This window comes from Gasterosteus aculeatus, chromosome 7, assembly GCF_964276395.1.
Source record: "Gasterosteus aculeatus chromosome 7, fGasAcu3.hap1.1, whole genome shotgun sequence".
NCBI classification, from domain to species: Eukaryota; Metazoa; Chordata; class Actinopteri; order Perciformes; family Gasterosteidae; genus Gasterosteus; species Gasterosteus aculeatus.
Window position 1 is genome coordinate 32,020,378 of NC_135694.1, and position 20,954 is coordinate 32,041,331.

General features: G+C 42.6%; 2 protein-coding genes across 4 annotated transcripts; both read left to right on the plus strand.

Annotated features, from left to right (window-relative positions):
- Window positions 1-370: 370 nt before the first annotated feature.
- On the plus strand, window positions 371-17,230 carry camk2a (calcium/calmodulin-dependent protein kinase II alpha). Of its 2 annotated transcripts, none has more exons than XM_040180617.2 (18): window positions 371-690; window positions 3,949-4,043; window positions 5,773-5,832; window positions 8,545-8,599; window positions 8,698-8,763; window positions 8,854-8,926; window positions 9,017-9,119; window positions 11,339-11,422; window positions 11,522-11,616; window positions 11,901-12,023; window positions 12,103-12,186; window positions 12,321-12,363; window positions 13,035-13,072; window positions 13,222-13,270; window positions 13,388-13,463; window positions 13,601-13,695; window positions 13,813-14,041; window positions 14,153-17,230. In XM_040180617.2, exons 1-18 carry the CDS (start codon window positions 629-631, stop codon window positions 14,154-14,156), a joined length of 1,434 nt encoding a protein of 477 aa, XP_040036551.2. In that variant the 5' UTR covers window positions 371-628; the 3' UTR covers window positions 14,157-17,230. The 2 variants fall into 2 exon arrangements, with proteins under 2 accessions (XP_040036551.2, XP_040036552.1); XM_040180618.2 differs by having other exon boundaries at window positions 372-690; window positions 13,813-14,051.
- A 944-nt stretch (window positions 17,231-18,174) lies between these two features.
- rps14 (ribosomal protein S14) lies at window positions 18,175-20,689 on the plus strand. 2 transcript variants are annotated; one of them, XM_040182375.2, is made up of 5 exons: window positions 18,175-18,332; window positions 18,931-19,082; window positions 19,186-19,347; window positions 20,351-20,427; window positions 20,579-20,689. In XM_040182375.2, the coding sequence occupies exons 2-5, from the start codon at window positions 18,934-18,936 to the stop codon at window positions 20,644-20,646; spliced, it is 456 nt and encodes a 151-aa protein (XP_040038309.1). In that variant the 5' UTR covers window positions 18,175-18,332; window positions 18,931-18,933; the 3' UTR covers window positions 20,647-20,689. The 2 variants fall into 2 exon arrangements, with proteins under 2 accessions (XP_040038309.1, XP_040038308.1); XM_040182374.2 differs by having other exon boundaries at window positions 18,180-18,287.
- The last annotated feature ends 265 nt before the right edge of the window (window positions 20,690-20,954 follow it).

Below are 20,954 nucleotides of genomic sequence, written 5' to 3' on the forward strand. Positions count from 1 at the left end.
GAGGGTCCTCCAGGACCTGGAATCATTTAAAATGATTGTGTTTAACCACAGGTCATGTGATGAAACCAGTCCGCCTGTAAATCAATATCAGTACTGAGTATTCACAGTATTGCAGGAGATATATTTGTAGTATTGCAGTTGATGTATTCATAGTATTGCAGTAGAGGTAGATGCGGTTTTGCAGTGAATGTGATATTTTAGTTTCTTAATTATCTCTGACAGTGTTTGCAGTCTTACTTTCCACCCTGCAAAGACAGAGCGGATGCAGTTACCATGGCAACCTTCGGTGTGTGTGTGTGTGTGTTCGTTTATCCTGGCCTGTGATTGGCTGACGGGGAGAGTGGGTGGGCTGGTTGAGGGTCTATCTCTCTCTCTTCCACAGATATCAGCACAGAGAGAAAGAGAGACACAGCTCTCTTCACTGCTCTCTCCTTCATCCCCATCTTCTTCTTGTTCTTCTTCATCCTCCTCCTCTTCCCGTCTAGAACGGAAAACTCTTCTTCTCTCCTTCGACCGCCAATTAGACAGACGGGTAGGTCTAACTCCTGGCCTTCATCCTCATCATCTTCACCGTCCTCGGAGGAAGAAGGACAGGGAGCTCCCTGACCCCTTGCCCCACCAGGTCACCATGGCAACGATCATCTGCACTCGGTTCACCGAGGAGTTTCAGATGTATGAAGAGTTGGGAAAGTAAGTATCCTGATAATCATCTTCCTCCTCATCTCATCTTTATTGTTGTCTTAGTCTAAGTCGTCTGACCGAGCATCCAGTAACATGAATATTTATTATGTTCTTATTTCAACAGTGATGTATCATTCATTTTATTAATTCGATTTATTCTACATATATTATCATTGCAAAGTTTGGGTCATTATTGATACTACTTATTTATATATATATATATATATATATATATATTTTTTTTTTTTTTATCTAACTACATATTTTACTATTTCTCTATAATTCAATTTATATTTGTTACATGTACGTAGGTTATATTCATATTTTGTTTATTTCGTTAAATAGTTTAAAATATTGTATTATTACTGATATATTAAGTAATTTGTCTTGAATAAAATTAGATGAAAATATTTCTCTTATTGACTCAAACCAGTTTGGTCTAAGTGATTCATATTTTTTTTTCTTAAATCATTGATTGTATGTCTGATCAGCTTCTGATCAATAATGAAAAGCGGATGGATGGATGGATGAGTAGATCACCTTTGTGACCTCATCCCACTCGCTGCCCACCCACACACACACACACACACACACACACACACACACACACACGTCAGGTCTCTTACATAATGTGAAGGTGGGAGGCAGAATTGCAGCACAGCGAAACAAATCTTTCAGAAGCAACACAAAGCTAAAAACTCGAAGAATTAGAATTATCAAGTGGGCATTTTATCTATACTTGATTATAACTTTAATATGGTTGATCACACCCTAATGTTCTTTATGGTCAATTACCTTTTTCCCATTAAAAAAAGTGAAGATCAAGGATACTAAATCCTACATTTCCCATAAGGCTCCATGATAGATTCTTTAATGGGGGTTTGGCGCTCTGTAACCATTATTAACACAATTTTTCTCGATAAGACCCGCCCTCTGCAGTTTTCCAGCGCTGCTATTGGCCGGTGTATATGCACGTTCTTATTCTCTGACCAAAAGCCTTACCATAAACCCTTTTAAGCAGAGGTCTGCAACAGGGGGTCCGCGGAGGTACTGCAGGAGGGTCGCAAATTCTTTGGTTGATATGACATTAAAAAAAAATATATATATATTTTTATCAACCAATTTTTTTCACACAAATTTAGATGTTTTCAGAATCATAATTGTATTTATTGTCTTTAAATACACATTAACATGAATCCAACATGTTGTAGCGAACGGATAAATTGATGGAGAAGACGTCATCTTTCAGTCCGCAACACATACGTTCAGCTTCCCACAGCAGCTCTCAGGCTGGACACCGGTTCATTCACAGCTCCTTTCATGCAAATACGACAGCACATGGCACCAGCCAATCAGATGGCGTTAATGCTCACGTAAAGAGCGCGGAGCTCAAAAAGAAAAGATGGCGGACCAAACTCCGTAGAATAGGGGGTCCCTGCTGCATCTCGCCATCAGTTTGGGGGTCCTTGGCCTGAAACAGTTGAAGACCCCTGCTCTTAAGAACAGCGTAACAGTAGTAAGATTACAAATAACAGTAGTATTGTTTGATATAGTATTACCATTACCAGTGTTTACAGTAGTAGTAGTAGTGGTTTTCACTTTGGTAGTACTTATTGTTGAAGAATCGGCAGTAGTGATAGAAATAGTCTTAACGGTACTAATTGTAAGAGCAGGTGTGGGTTTCGCAGTAGCATTAGTATGAGATTAAGTAGTACTTTTAGTATAAGCAGTAGGAATATTAACAATATTACTTAAAGTAGTTTTGTCTTTGGTAGGATTTGCAGTAGTATTAACCAAAGTATTGTTTGCAGTACTATTAACAAGGACTAGCAACAATTTTAGTGTTGCTACCAGTACTATTAATATTATTACTGGTAACGTTACTATTAGTACTGTTAGCTATAGCATTAAGTATAGTAGGGGTCGACGTGGCGCAGGGGTAGAGAGGCGGTTCAAGGCCCGGCTGCTCCACGTCCCATGTCGAAGTGTCCCTGAGCAAGACACCAAATCCCTAATTGCTCCTAAATTTGAAAAGCCACGGGTCAAAAATGCAATGTAAGTCGCTTTGGATAAAAGCGTCCGCTAAATGAAATGTAATGTAATGTAATAGCATTGACAAGTGTTAGCTGTAGTATTAACATTGAATGTGCTATCAATAGTAATAAATATTAGCAGTGTTAATGTAAGCTGTAGTATCAATATTAGTACCATTAGCTACAGTGTTAATTTTAGTAGCGTTAGCTAAAGCTTTAACGTAAGTAGCACTAGCTGAAGCATTAATATGATTAGCTAGCTGTAGCATTAATATGGGTAGCGTTGGCAACAGCATTAATGTTAGTAGCGTTAGCTGTAGCATTAATATGAGTAAAAATAGCTGTAGCGTAGGCGGTGTTTCCAATAGTAGCAACAGTGCTGATGGTAGAAATAGTAACAGGGTCGTCGTGGCGGCGCAGGGGTAGAGAGGGAGCGCTGGGAACCGCAAGGTTGGCGGTTTGAGCACCGGCTGTCCCATGTCGAAGTGTCCCTGAGCAAGACACCTAACCCCTAATTGCTCCCTGGGCAAAAATGTAAATGGTCATAGGTTAAAAATGCAATGTAAGTCGCTGTGGATAAAAGCGTCTGCTAATATGACCTGTAATGTAATATCTGTTAAATTGCAGGTGCAAAATAAGTTTCTGAGAGAACAGTGTGAGAAATCAAAAGTATTATAAACTTGTTTGTGATGAAGTATTTATTTCTAACTAGAATATAGAAAAATCATAAAGAATACAGAAATCATTAACACAAGCCGTAAGTACAGACAGAAGTCAAATGGATACAATTCGGCTGAAAAGGAGCAGATTTTTTTTCCGTCTCCCTCAGAGGAGAAGGAAGCAAGCGTCTTGGGGAGAACAGAAGTTTTTGTACACTTCGGAGAAGTTTGTGTTGAGGAAATCAGAAACCCTCCTGCAAAAGGAATGTTAGTTGTAAACAGATGTCGTAGGGACATGCCCGTTACCCCCCTTAACGTGGCCCAGTCAATCATATTTAACTGGCAGAGAGACTCTCAATATGCAGCTCAACAATCCTCCCCCGACAAAGAGCCGGAGTTAAACTATAAAGGGGCAGTAAAAATAATTACATTGATATTATCTTGTTAAAACTTGATTAGCATCTTGTTAGAATGGTGAAATATATTTTTGGGCATTTTTGATTTCAAAATGGAGAAAAGGGATCTTTCTAATGTTTAAGCTGATTTTGTTTTGTCTTCCATCTTCTCCTCCCCAGGGGAGCGTTTTCTGTGGTGCGCCGCTGCGTGAAGGTTCTGTCGGGTCAGGAGTACGCTGCCAAGATCATCAACACCAAAAAACTCTCAGCCAGAGGTGAGGACATGAGCATATTGATACATTTTCTGACAACCTTTTGTTGTCAGGTGGGCATTGAGTCATGTGACAGGGACGGTCTCTTGTCTTTAAGTGACTGATGTGAGTTGGTCACTCAGGTGATGGACGTGTCTTCAAGTGACTGATGTGAGTTGGTCTCTCAGGTGATGGACGTGTCTTCAAGTGACTGATGTGAGTTGGTCTCTCAGGTGATGGACGTGTCTTCAAGTGACTGATGTGAGTTGGTCTCTCAGGTGATGGACGTGTCTTCAAGTGACTGATGTGAGTTGGTCTCTCAGGTGATGGACGTGTCTTCAAGTGACTGATGTGAGTTGGTCTCTCAGGTGATGGACGTGTCTTCAAGTGACTGATGTGAGTTGGTCTCTAAGGTGATGGACGTGTCTTCAAGTGACTGATGTGAGTTGGTCTCTCAGGTGATGGACGTGTCTTCAAGTGACTGATGTGAGTTGGTCTCTCAGGTGATGGACGTGTCTTCAAGTGACTGATGTGAGTTGGTCTCTCAGGTGATGGACGTGTCTTTAAGTGACTGATGTGAGTTGGTCTCTCAGGTGATGGACGTGTCTTTAAGTGACTGATGTGAGTTGGTCACTCAGGTGATGGACGTGTCTTCAAGTGACTGATGTGAGTTGGTCTCTCAGGTGATGGACGTGTCTTCAAGTGACTGATGTGAGTTGGTCTCTAAGGTGATGGACGTGTCTTCAAGTGACTGATGTGAGTTGGTCTCTCAGGTGATGGACGTGTCTTCAAGTGACTGATGTGAGTTGGTCTCTAAGGTGATGGACGTGTCTTCAAGTGACTGATGTGAGTTGGTCTCTCAGGTGATGGACGTGTCTTTAAGTGACTGATGTGAGTTGGTCACTCAGGTGATGGACGTGTCTTTAAGTGACTGATGTGAGTTGGTCACTCAGGTGATGGACGTGTCTTCAAGTGACTGATGTGAGTTGGTCTCTCAGGTGATGGACGTGTCTTTAAGTGACTGATGTGAGTTGGTCACTCAGGTGATGGACGTGTCTTTAAGTGACTAACGTGAGTTGTTCTCTCAGGTGATGTACTTGTCTTCAAGGGACAGATGAGTTGGTCTCTCAGGTATTGTTGATGCCACCTGCTACGCCCCTTTCTCTTGTCTTTACGTTAATTGAGTAACGTGGTGTTTGGCATCAATGGGGATAAAGGTGTGTCTTCAAAGTTTGGTTAGGCAAATGGAAAGAGAGGGGGTGAGAGACTTGAGTTTTATATTTTGTTGACCGCAAAAACTACGTCGAAGTATTGTACACGATGCTTGATTCTTTGTATAATATACCTAAATAAAACAAGAAGAACGCATCTACTGGATCCTGAATTCTTTGAAGGAAGCGCGTCTGCAAGTTATCTCCCCTACTCAGACTCGCAGTGACACTGAACAAATTACTACACCTACAGGACAGATGAGTTGGTCTTTCAGGCGATGGAGTTGTCTTTAAGGAGTGGCAGTACTACTACCACACAGCTAAGAGTTTGTCTCTCAGATTGTGGACTCGTCGTTGATCTCTCAGGTGATTAGCTTGTCTTTAAGGGAATGGACTTTTTCTTTCTGAGGCGCATCTGCAAGAGATCATCTTAGTGATGAGGCTTAACTTGTTAATCTATTACAGGAAGTAATTCAGTGGTAGGATTAGCATCTCTGCTAACGTTAGCATCAATGGATGTGATCAATGTGTTTTATTTTCAGATCATCAGAAGCTGGACCGTGAAGCTCGCATCTGTCGATTGCTGAAGCACCCAAACATCGGTGAGTACTACTACTAGTACTGCTACTGCCACTACCACTTCCACTACTACTGCTACTACCACTACTACTGCTAATACCACTTCCATACTGCTACTATTAGTACCACTGCTACTGCTACTTTCACTACCACGGCTAGCACCACTTCCACTACTACCACTTCCACTACTACTACTGTTACTACCACAACTACTACTGCTACTACTACAACTACTACTGCTACTACTACAACTACTACTGCTACTACCACTACCACTACTACTGCTACTACCACTACTACTACTGCTACTACCACTACCACTACTACTACTGCTACTACCACTACTGCTGCTACTGCTACTACCACTACTACTACTGCTACTACCACTACCACTACTACTACTGCTACTACCACTACTACTACTACTGTTACTACCACAACTACTACTGCTACTACTACAACTACTACTGCTACTACTACAACTACTACTGCTACTACCACTACCACTACTACTGCTACTACCACTACTACTACTGCTACTACCACTACCACTACTACTACTGCTACTACCACTACTGCTGCTACTGCTACTACCACTACTACTACCACTACTGCTGCTATTACTTCTACTGCTACTATTACTACAACTGCTACTTCCAGTAATAGTGGTATTACTGCTACTTCCACCACCACTACTACTACTGCTACTGCTACTTACACTACCACCACTGCTGCTATTACTACCACTACTACTGCTACTATTAGTACCACTACTACAGCTACTACCACTTCCACTACTACTATTACTGCTACTACCACAACTACTACTGCTACTACCACGTCCACTACACCACTGCTGCTATTACTACCACTACTACTACTACTGCTACTATTAGTACCACTGCTACTGCTACTACCACCTCCACTACTACTATTACTGCTACTACCACAACTACTACTGCTACTACCACGTCCACTACACCACTGCTGCTATTACTACCACTACTACTACTACTGCTACTATTAGTACCACTGCTACTGCTACTACCACCTCCACTACTACTATTACTGCTACTACCACAACTACTACTACTACTACTACTTCCACTACCACTAGTACTGCTACTACTACTTCCACTATTACTAGTACTACCACAACTACTACTGCTACTACCACTTCCACTACCACTACTACTACTACCACTACTACTGATACTACTACCACTACTACTGGTACTGCTACTACCACTAATACTACTGATATTGTCTCTTCCACTACCACTATTACTACCACTACTACTACTACCGCTACTGCTACTTCCACTACCACTACTGCTGCTACTACCACTACTACTACTGGTAGTAGCGGAAGTGGTAGTAGCAGTAGTTGTGGTAGTACAACTACTGCTACAACCAGTGGTAGTAGTAACCTACTACCACTATTACTGCTACTTCCACTACTACATTACTGCTACTACCACTACTACAACCAACTTTTCAAAAAACCTTGGAGTGACACTGCACTACTACTGCTACTACTACTGGTACTGCTACTATTAAAAAGGGTACTACTACTACTCTTTCTAATGCTAAGACTTCCACTCCACATCGGTGAGTACAAATACTATAACACCTACTACTACTACTAATACTACCACTACTGCTACTGCACCCAAATATTGGTCTGCACTTCTACTTCTTCTACTACTATTACTGCTCCTAATACTGCTTCTGCTGCTATTAAGATTACTATTGCATGTACTGCGTTCTACATTTCGATGTACTACCGATCTATCCTGGTCAGAATGCTGATGGTGATGATAAATTATGGAAGTGTTGGCATCAGTAACCAGGGTGTCGTAACTAATTGATGATGAGCTGTTATCGCCATGGAGACGGGTATTCCTCACTTAACAGACTTCCATCACAGAGTTATTACTGCAGTACAAATACAAACAACACAAAGTACACAGACTCAATATTTGTGCTGAGTTTCCTCAGCAGGTTTTACTTCACAGGGGTCAAAGGTTGATACCTAAATCTTACAAATTTCTAATTCCACATTCAATCTAATAATCAAGTGGAGTACATTGCATATATACTTAAGTACAGTAGTTAAAAGTACATAAATAAAAACACAGATATTAAAGGAGAGGAGCCATGATGCTGTCAATCACCACTTCCTCTCTTTACTTTACAATAAACGCCCCCACAGCTGTGTTTCTTCATCAAAAGGACACAAACTGATCCAGAATCCGTCAGCTCTTTAAATATGACCTCAGAGGACCCAACTGGCCAATCAGAGGGCTGAGGCTGAACCCGACATCCAATCAGAGCTCTGTGTGGGCAGGTGATGCTCCGCAGATACTGAGGAGTGTTACGCAAGCCTGTGTGTGTGTGTGGGAGGAGAGAGGGTTTGATGCCTTCACCTAAGGACACTGTTGCCTAGCAACGCACACACAGCCACACACACACCTGTGTGAAAGCACTCAGAGAGGGATGATGAGCTTCTCCTCTCCCACACAAACCAGCAGTGGGATTGTATTTGTTATTATATATATTTGTTACACAATGTAAAGTTTCTGAGCACTCTGCCAGATTGTACTGCGGTGAAAATACTGCAGTACAAGTACACGTTTCAAATTCAATGTTTGCTGCGAGATATGAGACGATCAGCCTTGTGCGACAGTGATTGTGGTACCTGGTTAGATAATCGGATTCTTTCTTTCTTTCAGTGCGGCTACATGACAGTATTTCAGAGGAGCTTCATCATTACCTCATCTTTGACCTGTGAGTGCTTTTCTCTGTTATGTTCTGAACTTCTAAATGATACATGTGTGATGCCACATCCTGTTTCATTACTTGCTGTCCTGCTCCTCGTCTCTCAGGGTAACGGGCGGAGAGCTGTTTGAAGATATTGTAGCCAGAGAATATTACAGTGAAGCTGACGCCAGGTAAAAAATACACATCGATAAATGTGCCTCTAACTGAGATAGGATTCACACAGAACCTCTGACCTCTGGCATCTGTCTATCTGTGAACAGTCACTGTATCCAGCAGATTTTGGAGGCGGTGCTACATTGTCACCAAATGGGCGTTGTCCACAGAGACCTGAAGGTACCACTCTTACTAGGGATAGCATGTTAGCGTCTCTCATGTATATCATTGACTAGAGTAAGCATGTTAACATATCCATTGTGTCTCCAGCCCGAGAACCTGTTGCTGGCATCAAAGTCTAAAGGAGCGGCTGTGAAACTGGCCGACTTCGGCCTCGCCATCGAGGTGGAGGGAGACCAGCAGGCCTGGTTCGGTAAGAACCCAAAGATAGAAGATAAAAAATCACAAACAAACTACACATTTTGTTCCAGGACCATCTCCCCAGAACCGGAAAAACCCAACAAACCTTGAGCTAGGAATAATCCTGAGAGACAGCAACTGAAAAGGGGCCAGCCCTGACTATATACCTGAGCCAGCCTTAACTATAAACCTGAGCCAGACATAACTATAAACCTGAGCCAGCCTTAACTATAAACCTGAGCCAACCCTAACCATTAACCTGAGCCAGCCCTGACTATATACCTGAGCCAGCCTTAACTATAAACCTGAGCCAGACATAACTATAAACCTGAGCCAGACATAACTATAAACCTGAGCCAGCCTTAACTATAAACCTGAGCTAGACATAACTATAAACCTGAGCCAACCCTAACCATTAACCTGAGCCAGCCTTAACTATAAACCTGAGCCAGCCTTAACTATAAACCTGAGCCAGACTTAACTATTAACCTGAGCCAGCCCTAACTATATACCTGAGCCAGCCTTAACTATAAACCTGAGCCAGACATAACTATAAACCTGCGCCAGCCTTAACTATAAACCTGAGCCAGCCTTAACTATAAACCTGAGCCAGACATAACTATAAACCTGAGCCAGACATAACTATAAACCTGAGCCAGACTTAACTATATACCTGAGCCAGCCTTAACTATAAACCTGAGCCAGACATAACTATAAACCTGCGCCAGCCTTAACTATAAACCTGAGCCAGCCTTAACTATAAACCTGAGCCAGACATAACTATAAACCTGAGCCAGCCTTACATATAAACCTGAGCCAGACATAACTATAAACCTGCGCCAGCCTTAACTATAAACCTGAGCCAGACATAACTATAAACCTGAGCCAGACATAACTATAAACCTGCGCCAGCCTTAACTATAAACCTGAGCCAGCCTTAACTATAAACCTGAGCCAGACATAACTATAAACCTGCGCCAGCCTTAACTATAAACCTGAGCCAGACATAACTATAAACCTGCGCCAGCCTTAACTATAAACCTGAGCCAGCCTTAACTATAAACCTGAGCCAGCCTTAACTATAAACCTGAGCCAGACATAACTATAAACCTGAGCCAACCCTAACCATTAACCTGAGCCAGCCTTAACTATAAACCTGAGCCAGCCTTAACTATAAACCTGAGCCAGACTTAACTATAAACCTGAGCCAGACATAACTATAAACCTGAGCCAGCCTTAACTATAAACCTGAGCCAGACATAACTATAAACCTGAGCCAACCCTAACCATTAACCTGAGCCAGCCTTAACTATAAACCTGAGCCAGCCTTAACTATAAACCTGAGCCAGACATAACTATAAACCTGCGCCAGCCTTAACTATAAACCTGAGCCAGCCTTAACTATAAACCTGAGCCAGACATAACTATAAACCTGAGCCAGCCTTACATATAAACCTGAGCCAGACATAACTATAAACCTGCGCCAGCCTTAACTATAAACCTGAGCCAGACATAACTATAAACCTGAGCCAGACATAACTATAAACCTGCGCCAGCCTTAACTATAAACCTGAGCCAGACATAACTATAAACCTGCGCCAGCCTTAACTATAAACCTGAGCCAGACATAACTATAAACCTGAGCCAGACATAACTATAAACCTGCGCCAGCCTTAACTATAAACCTGAGCCAGCCTTAACTATAAACCTGAGCCAGCCTTAACTATAAACCTGAGCCAGACATAACTATAAACCTGAGCCAACCCTAACCATTAACCTGAGCCAGCCTTAACTATAAACCTGAGCCAGCCTTAACTATAAACCTGAGCCAGACTTAACTATAAACCTGAGCCAGACATAACTATAAACCTGAGCCAGCCTTAACTATAAACCTGAGCCAGACATAACTATAAACCTGAGCCAACCCTAACCATTAACCTGAGCCAGCCTTAACTATAAACCTGAGCCAGCCTTAACTATAAACCTGAGCCAGCCTTAACTATAAACCTGAGCCAGACATAACTATAAACCTGAGCCAGCCTTACATATAAACCTGAGCCAGACATAACTATAAACCTGAGCCAGACATAACTATAAACCTGAGCCAGACATAACTATAAAAATGAGCTGGCCCATTGATTCTGTTACTCTTCTTCTACTCTTCTTCTTCTACTTCTATTACTGTGTAATTCTTTAGTTAGTTGGTCTAACAAAATGTGTGTGTGTCTTCAGGCTTTGCAGGGACCCCCGGTTACCTGTCCCCGGAGGTTTTGAGGAAAGACCCTTATGGCAAAGCTGTCGACCTTTGGGCCTGTGGTCAGATTCTATTCTGCTTCTACTTCACCACTTTTTCCTTGTTTCTTTGCCTCCCTCAAGCGTACTTGTCTCTAAGGTGCGTCTGGTTCTCTCCCTCAGGTGTGATTCTCTACATCTTATTGGTTGGTTATCCTCCATTTTGGGATGAAGATCAACATCGTCTCTACCAGCAAATCAAGGCTGGAGCTTATGATGTAGGTCCCATGCTTCCTCACCAGTCAGGTGACCATAACGTGATCCCGTTACCATAGTAAACACAGACATGGATGTTGGGGGAATTATTCATATTGATCAAAATGTGAGCTTGTTGTAAGGTTACTGTTGCTTTTACGCTTTTTCATCCGTTTTTAACATCTAAATGTTGGGATCAGAGTTAAGATCGGTGTTTCACTCTAACCAGTGACCGTGTTGACTGGTGACTTTGAGCTGAATACCTGTGAGGTTGTCATGGTAGTAACCCCCCCACCACCCCCTTCAGTTCCCCTCTCCTGAGTGGGACACAGTGACTCCTGAAGCTAAAGACCTCATAAATAAGATGTTAACCATCAACCCGTCTAAAAGGATCACAGCAGCCGAGGCTCTGAAGCACCCCTGGATCTCTGTGAGTGTACTAATACACACTGTATGTTTACGTGTATGTGTGTACAGTGTGTACTTACACTGTGTGCTCCTCCTCTCAGCACCGCTCGACCGTGGCCTCCTGTATGCACCGGCAGGAGACCGTTGAGTGTCTGAAGAAGTTCAACGCCAGGAGGAAACTCAAGGTAGGCCGGGGTCAAAGGTCACATGGAACATGCTAAAGGTCTCATGTCTCCTTTTCTCCCTACATCATTTTTTTCCTCTCTTCCTTCTCCCACCCCCACCCCCCCGGTTCCCTTCCTTGTCTCCTTTCCTTCAGGGAGCTATCCTCACCACCATGTTGGCCACCAGGAATTTCTCCGGTAAGATCATCAACTGCTCTAATCTCTGAGGATATGACCTTTGACCGGTTAGTGTCCCAGTAGCAGAGCCGACCAATCAGCTGTCAACTCACACACAATTATCAGGTTAACACTGTGTGTGTGTGTGTGTGTGTGTGTGTGTGTGTGTGTGTGTGTGTGTGTGACTGTGTGTGTTTGTATGTGTGTGTGAAGTGTTCGCATGTGTGTGTTTGTATGTGTGTGTGTGTGTGTGAGAGACAGGAAGCAGCAGCTGTCACAAAGTTTCACACATTTAGGATACCAGAGACCTTTAGATAGCACGAAGACCACCGAGTGAGACAGTCAGGCTGAGGGACGGAGACACTCAGGCTGAGGGACGGACATATTTCCTCTTGGATCATAGAGCATTACAAATTAAAACTCTTATTACTTATTATTAGTCTCTAATAGTCTCTCCGTCTGAATGCTGACTGACAGAAACGATCAGCACGAGTCGGGGTCCCGGGCAGGAGGCTCTCCTCCTCCTCTTCTTCTTCTTCTTCTTTGTTTTTATTTAGCGTTTATTCCGTCTTGACGTTTTTTCACGTAAGCGGCGCTTGTGGGCGCGATGCCGTCGCTCCTCTTCTCTGCGTTTGTTCCTTTCTTTCTGACTCTGCTGCTTCTTTTTCTCTTCGTTCTTGTCCCTCGCTCAGGAGGCAAGAGCGGCAACAAGAAGGCCGACGGCGTCAAGGTAACCGCTGCCTGTTGTTGTTGTGCTCATGTTTAAGGAGGACTCTAACCATGCTGCATTGGATGAGTTTGTTTTGACAGGCAATCATGTTTTGACGTGACAACGGCTTCCTGAATAAGCACGTGTTGTTGTTGTTGTTGTTGTTGTAGGAATCATCTGAGAGCACAAACACCACCATTGAGGATGAAGACACCAGAGGCACACACACTTACCATCACTATTCATTAATGATTAATGACAAAAAATGACCACTGATTGGTGTACTAACCCGTCTCCCTGTCTGTCTCCGTCTCTCCCTCCCTGCCTGTCTGTCAGTGAGGAAACAGGACATTATTAAAGTGACAGAGCAGCTCATCGAGGCAATCAGCAACGGGGACTTTGAGAGCTACACGTATGTAACACCAGAGACTCTTATTTTGAAAGTTCCTTTGTGGTATTAATGGAGGCTGACAATGAATGTGTTCTTTCTCCTCAGCAAACTCAATAACCCTGTCTCCCCTCAGCAAACCTTTGTCTCTGTCCCCTCAGTAAAATGTGCGACCCAGCTGTCACAGCGTTCGAGCCTGAGGCACTGGGGAATCTGGTTGAAGGCCTTGACTTCCACCGCTTTTATTTTGAAAACTGTGAGCGGAACAAAACTTCCTGCACAAATAACTTACTGAGACTGACGTCTGTGTGGAAACAATAATAGTCGTGGATCGTTACGTTTAGTCCTCATTCGACTCGTCCTCTGTCCTCAGTGTGGTCTAAGAACAGTAAACCGGTCCACACCACCATCCTGAACCCTCACATCCACCTGGTGGGAGACGAGGCCGCCTGCATCGCCTACATTAGAGTGACTCAGTACATCGACGCCAACGGGACGCCTCGCACCGCCCAATCAGAGGAGACCCGGGTGTGGCACCGCCGCGACGGGAAGTGGCAGATCGTCCATTTCCACCGCTCGGGCTCCCCCTCCACACTGACCAAGTAAGAACAGGTCAGTTTAAAGACTTATTTCAAAATAAGAGCGCCTTCTCCAGGTGCACATTTGTTATTCGTGCGTTGTTTATTGACGGTTCTTCTTCTCTCTCCATCCAGCTAACCTCCAGCGTGGGCGGGTCTTTTCACTGTCGCTTTGATGACTGATTGATTGACAGCAGGGCCAGGCTTGTGACACCAGACAGGAAGTTTGAACAAGGGGGGCGGAGCCAGAGAGCAGCGAAATGCACAATCAACCAATCAGCTTCCACCTCACGCCCCCTTGTGACCAGCCACTCAGCTGCTCCGATTGTGATACTGTATGAAAACCTCTTATGTCGTCCGTCGGGATGATTGACAGGATCAACGGCTCCTTCACGTCCCTGAAAAGGTTTCCCCTTAAAACTCCTCATTCAGAGCTCAACAAAGTTATTCGATTTTATTAACATGAAGTATCAAAATATTTATCAAGTTTATTAGATTATTATTGGACACATTAATGTTGTTTTAATTTATTTTAACAGTTTTTAGCTATTTACATTCATTCATGAGGTCAAAAAACAACAACGCAATTATTGATAATTATTCTATTTCTGCTCTTTATATTTCCCAAAAATGACGAAGATAAAGATTATTATTTCTCAATGATTCTCAAGAGGTGATTTAAATTGGCTTTAAAGTTGCTCAATTATTCTGTTGAATATTTAATGTATTACACATCTAAGATTATTCATATATAACTAGAGAATAAGACAAATTTGATTGTTTAGAGTCAAAAAGGTTGAACAATCAATTCATAAAGTTGTGACTTGGTTAAACAGATTAAATATAATATTTAATATGAGTCTACGAAGTCGAGGAATCGAGGTTTGGATGTTCATCTCTCTGCTTCCGTCGGCCTCGGAGACCTCCGCCAGCTTCCTGCTCTCCGACCCGCCATCTTCCATGACCTCGCTAGCAACGAGCCGCTTCACCACGCTAACTCTTTTAGATTTTAGAGAATCTGTGGGAGGAAAAAGGATGTAGGAAAGGAAGGAAGGAAACATGAGGAGGATGAAAGACTCATTTATGTGTCCAGGATGTACAATCGGTTTGTTGTTCGATTGTTATCGGAGCGCTTGAGGGTTTGAAGTGAAACAACTAAACATAGTGACGCTTTGACAGCCAATCAGAATTAGCGACCCAATGACCCTTCATCTGTTGCCGTGAGCAACGATAATCCGTCTCATCGGTACGGAGGCCCAGAGGTCATAATTAAAAAATTCATATTAATGCAAATTATACATTTTTATTCCAGTTTAAAAAACGTTGGCATATTATTAATAATAATACAATAGCCAAGATGGGCATAAACATCTATGAAATACCTTCATGCAATCAATTATTGGATTATATTATGTACACTGATGATGTATTGTTCTATTGTTATTTACATCCACTGAGGGAAGCAATAACAGGTCAACCAAAACATAAAGTGACTTCATTAATGAACATCGGTGTGTTTTTGGTGCGTTTTGGCTCCTCTGAGCTTCCGTACTTCAGGATTCAATAACTCACTCATTTCAACATTTATTACAAACAAAAGCTGCATTGAGTATTTTTAGGTGAAACACAAGGCCGTCGGCTTGTGTTTCATTATTAGAGTTTCTTTCGGTGATTTTCTGCATGCGGGACTTTTCCTTCTCGTGTTTTTTTTCTCGCTTGGGTCTCTGTTGCACTTTTGTTTTTCCGACTTGTTAGCTTGGCTAGCATTTCTCAACCGGAGCAATGGCTTCTGCTAGCCGCGAGCTAACAAGACGTCTTTGATGTTCTGCGAGTTTTGGCTTGTTGTGTTTGTCTCTGAGTTGCTTTTGTTCGGAGAATGTAGAACTTTGTACAATCAGATTATTAGCAGCATATTATAGTCATTATTATTGTTGTGGATTAATATCACGTTTGTATATTTGAAAGCTTTCTGACCTTGGCGCAGGCGTGCAGTGCAACACTGAGTATAATTAGCCGCGTTGTGTTCTCTCGTGACTCCAGTTACTCTTCGCTTGTTTCTGCCATTTGGCATCCTGTCTGCACTGGAAGTGAAAGCTGAAATCTCGTTAACATTCGCACCGCTGGGAATGTTTAACCATGGACATGCATCTGATAATTCACGTTTTAAGTAAAGGGGGGGTAAACAATGAGGACCCCAAATGGCGCCGGCAGAGAGAACGGATGTTTTTTCTAGTGTTCCTTTCCTAACGCGACTAAATCCACTTTGACCTTTGAAGAAGCCTGAAGGTGGAAAATCTCTGCAGTGATGCAAATGAAGCATGTTGGTGTTGATGCTTGAAACTACACAATTGATCTTGAAGCAGATTCCAGATGTGTTTCCTGTTTGAAGCAGATGTTCAGCAGCTGCCGTGTTTCTCATCTGCATGGCGGGAAATTGCCTTCTGGCCGCAAGCTGACACGTCTGCAGCGAGCTAATGTGCTATTTTGTGGCTGACAGCATTTGATTGGCCACAGTCAGGAATGCTAAACATGCTAACAGCGCTAACAAACCCAGGAGATCCGGGCTGACGAAATATTTATATATATAGATTAGATTCAATTTATTTTACTCATTTTACTCTTTTTTTGTTAGAGAAGATTGGATGTTTAAAACCAAGGTTGTTAATTATCAGAAGAAGAACTGATTCTATTGGAGGAGGGCCGATCAATCACAGCATAGTGACGAATCATAGTGTAATAAACAAACAACCTTGTCCCTCGTTATTTAATCAGGGATTAAGTTACATTACAGTATTAACAGAAGTAAGTATTGGTATCACAGTCTGACGCTCGCCGGGTTCATTTATCGATTGTTGGTTTCATTCCAGAAACACAAATCAAAATAAAAGCAAAGGTCAAACTGGATTGTGATGTTTCCTGTCAGCCATGTTTCCACCTTCCGTAATCAATAACCAATGATCAATAAGCTAAGCTTTTTCTATGATGGATATTGTGATGTTCTGTATTCACTGGACTCCAATGGTGCATGCTCATTGTATAACTGTGTGTGTGTGTGTGTGTGTGTGTGTGTATAACAGTGGGCGTGTGTGATTATGTAACAGTGTGTGTGTGAGTGACAGAGAGGGAGAGAGTTTTTAATCCTTTAAAGAAGTATTTCTGCTTCTGTATCGTGTTCATAGTGTTTCTGTAAATAAACGGAAGTGTTTAAAGGCTTCTGATTGGTCTGTTTTCATTTAGGAGTTAACTTTGCTCACTTTGCTTCACTTTCACAACATATAAAGGAACACAACATGTGACATTAACACTGACATTCTTTAACAATCTGCAGAATCATCGCAAAAGGCGATTATTCTAATGTGACAGATTATTAAAATTGAATATTGATCCTGAGGTTTTCAAAGATTACACTGCTTTTTATAAAAGGAAAAATAAATTCTTTGAAACATATTTTAGGAATTATATTAGTGCAGAAAATATGCTGCAAAAATATAAAAATACGAGGAGAATTAAGAAATCTGTGTTTAATTCACAAAAAAATTAAAATAACAATTCAACAATATAACAATTTATTCCTATTTTATCATTTTCTATTTCATACATCTCCAAAATACGTATTATATTGTATTTCTTTATATTCCAAAATAAATAATGAATAAAGTGGGGATGGAAAGAATTCAGACCCCTTTACATGTTTCACTCTTTGTTTCATTGCAGCCATTTGTGAAAAAAAGCTCATTTTATTTCTCATTAATGTACACTTGACAGAAATGTAGAAATGTTTGCAAATGTAGTAAAAAAACAACCTGAAATATGACATGGTCATACGCATTCAGAGCCTTTGTCAGTATTGAGTAGAAGCCTTTCGAGCTGCTACAGCCACGACTCTTCTTGGGAATGATGTTTTTCACACCAGAATTTGGGATCATCTGCCATTGTTCCTTGCAGATCCTCTCCAGTTCCATTAAAAAAATTCTACATTTCTGTTTTTTCTGTCAATGGGGTGCTGAGTGTACATTAATGAGAAATAAAATTAACTTTTTTGATTTTAGCAAATAGCTGCAATGACTCAAAGAGTGAAAAATGTAAAGTGGTATGAATACTTTTCGTACTCACTGTATAGAACGTTACTTGAATAAATAACTTGCGTTTCCTGTAGTGACCACGTGGGCGCAGCAGCGGGTCGTTCCCGCGCTGAAAACGCCTCAACTTTGCCCCCGGAAGCGGAAGTTCCTTCCTTTCTTGTTTCTGCTCCGCTTAGAGACATACTGAGGTGAATCCTGCTCTCATCTTCATCTGCCTTTAATCTGCTCTTTGGGTGAACATCCAATGATTTAACGTGTCTAACTCTGCTGTTCGTTTATTTTCGTGTGTGTTTGTGAAGAAATGTTTAATCTGAGTGAAAGTCTTCTCGATATTAGACGTTTTCGCTGCGTCTGCCTGTGTGTCGTTGGCGCTGCTTCTTAAATGTCGCCATTTTAGCTCAAACAGCAGGAAACCGTTCTGTTATTCCGTTAACGTAGGTTAAGTCATTGCGTCTTTATACGGGTTTCACGAGAAACCAGGTGCGTTAGTTACACCCGGAGTTAAGCTAATGTGCTAATGTTCTGGCCCGTTGGCGTGTCTCCGGCGCACGCGTTCACCTGCCTGTGTGACGTAGACTATTTAACGTCAGTGGCTTATTTTCGCTGCTGCTGTTCGTTACGTTAACGGGAGTTCGGCCCGAGCTTCCGCCGCCACGTGACCGCCTCTGGTGCCGTTTTATCGGAAAGACATCAAATTGTTCTGAAGTTGTGCAAACTACGAATAAACCACATGGTCAAAGGGCCTTGAACGCACCACTTGGCGCAGTGGTTCCATAAGCTTTTAGGTCAATGTGCTCTTGCTCTGGTGGTCTGACGTGTCTTCCTCCTCAGAACATGGCTCCTCGTAAAGGGAAGGAGAAGAAGGAGGAGCAGGTCATCAGTCTGGGTCCTCAGGTGGCTGAAGGAGAGAACGTGTTTGGAGTGTGTCACATCTTCGCCTCCTTCAACGACACCTTCGTCCACGTCACCGACCTCTCCGGGAAGTGAGTCCCTGTCTTCTTTTGTTGGTGGTGTGAAGCCCCCTTTAAACCCAGAGAACTAGTGGTGGTGGTGTACCTGTCTTCTGACTGGCCCGTGCGTTGCCAGGGAGACAATCTGCCGTGTGACTGGCGGGATGAAGGTGAAGGCCGACAGAGACGAGTCGTCTCCATACGCCGCCATGTTGGCCGCGCAGGACGTCGCTCAGCGCTGCAAAGAGCTCGGCATCACGGCGCTGCACATCAAGCTGAGGGCCACGGGGGGCAACAGGTACCCGTCTCTGTCCACATGTCTCTGTCCACATGTCCCTCTGTTGTATTATAGATCTTCTTTTTAATTACGTTGCTTTACAGCTGGTTTATTCACACATTCAGGGGAAGGGGCTTATCTCCATGGAAACCGCTGTCTTCATTTCCTCCAATACAATAAATCCCCTCAGCTGTTTGTGGAAGTTCACATATCCAGAGATGGGGGGCTGGGAGAAGACGACATAGCAAATAACTGCTGTCACCATTCTTATGACGCCGCCTCGCTGTAACGCTACGACACGTTGTGTTGTAGAGAGACTCAATATCTTTGATTAAAACCGACAACCCACAGAAAGTGAGTCGAGGTAGGAGACCAAGAACGCCAACAGAAATCTATCAAACAGTCAAAGGTCTTCCCTGAGCTGTAGCTAAAAGATTTTCCCAGTAATTCCACATTAAAATACTTCCATCTAGTTCCTGTGCGGCGCTCAGACCGTCGAGGTGAAGTTGGAATGGCTCCACTGACTCATCAGATTTGGGTTTGTGTAGCTGAAATCTATTGGCTCCAACCATTCAAGCTGCCAATCACTCAGATCGGGTCATGGGTCGCAAAGTTACTGTCGTGTGTATTTACAAACGGGGGGTATATACTATATATATTAAATCCCCAAACGTGTGTGTTTGGTTGTATTGAACACGATCGGTGATACACAAGTGAAATGTGTCATTTGGTTCCTGAGAATACGGCACAGATGTGACTACGTGGCCGTTTGGTTCAGTTCAGACAAGGACTCATTTTCTTTGCACACATGATTCAAATACCCTTAAATAACGGTATGCAGATTCTAAAATGGGAGGTTTTAAGGCGTTAAATAGTTCAACAGAAACAATTTCACTTAACAAAAAATGTATTTTGATCAATTTTGATTTTTTTTTAAAGGAACTTCTTGAGACTTGAATAATCATTGCCGTAATCAATCATCTTAATGCCTTTTATTAATAAGTATTATCGGTGATGGTTTCAGGACCAAGACTCCGGGTCCTGGAGCTCAGTCTGCTCTCAGAGCGCTGGCTCGGTCCGGCATGAAGATCGGACGTATCGGTGAGTTCAAGTACTTCTGCAAACGGGTACATTAGAGTATCACAATGTGCTTTGTCAAAAAGGAAATGTATCGTAATCAGCAGTTCGCTCTTGTTAGTTTCCTCTAGAAATGAGTGTATTTGAATCTGAAAGATGTGTTCTTGTCCCCCAGAGGACGTGACTCCGATCCCCTCGGACTCCACCAGGAGGAAGGGAGGCCGCCGCGGCCGTCGTCTGTAACACTGCTTCAACATTTTGTGACAATAAAAAGATTAAAGTCCCAGTTTGTGTTCAGAGCGTCAATCAATAAGATGGTCGTTGGTTATTAATCCCAAACCTCCAGGAGGGTGCTGATATATAAGTAATGTACGTAAACCTTTCTCAGTACATGTTTCAGCCACGTTTCATTTGTCAAACTTCAGATTGTTGACTCCTCCCACCAGGTGGTCGCCTGATTTAAGCATCAGCTAAATCAGTGGTCTGACATGAAAACGCTCCGCGAGGTGAAAAAGGTTGGACCACTGAGCTAAATGACGTAATAGAATGAA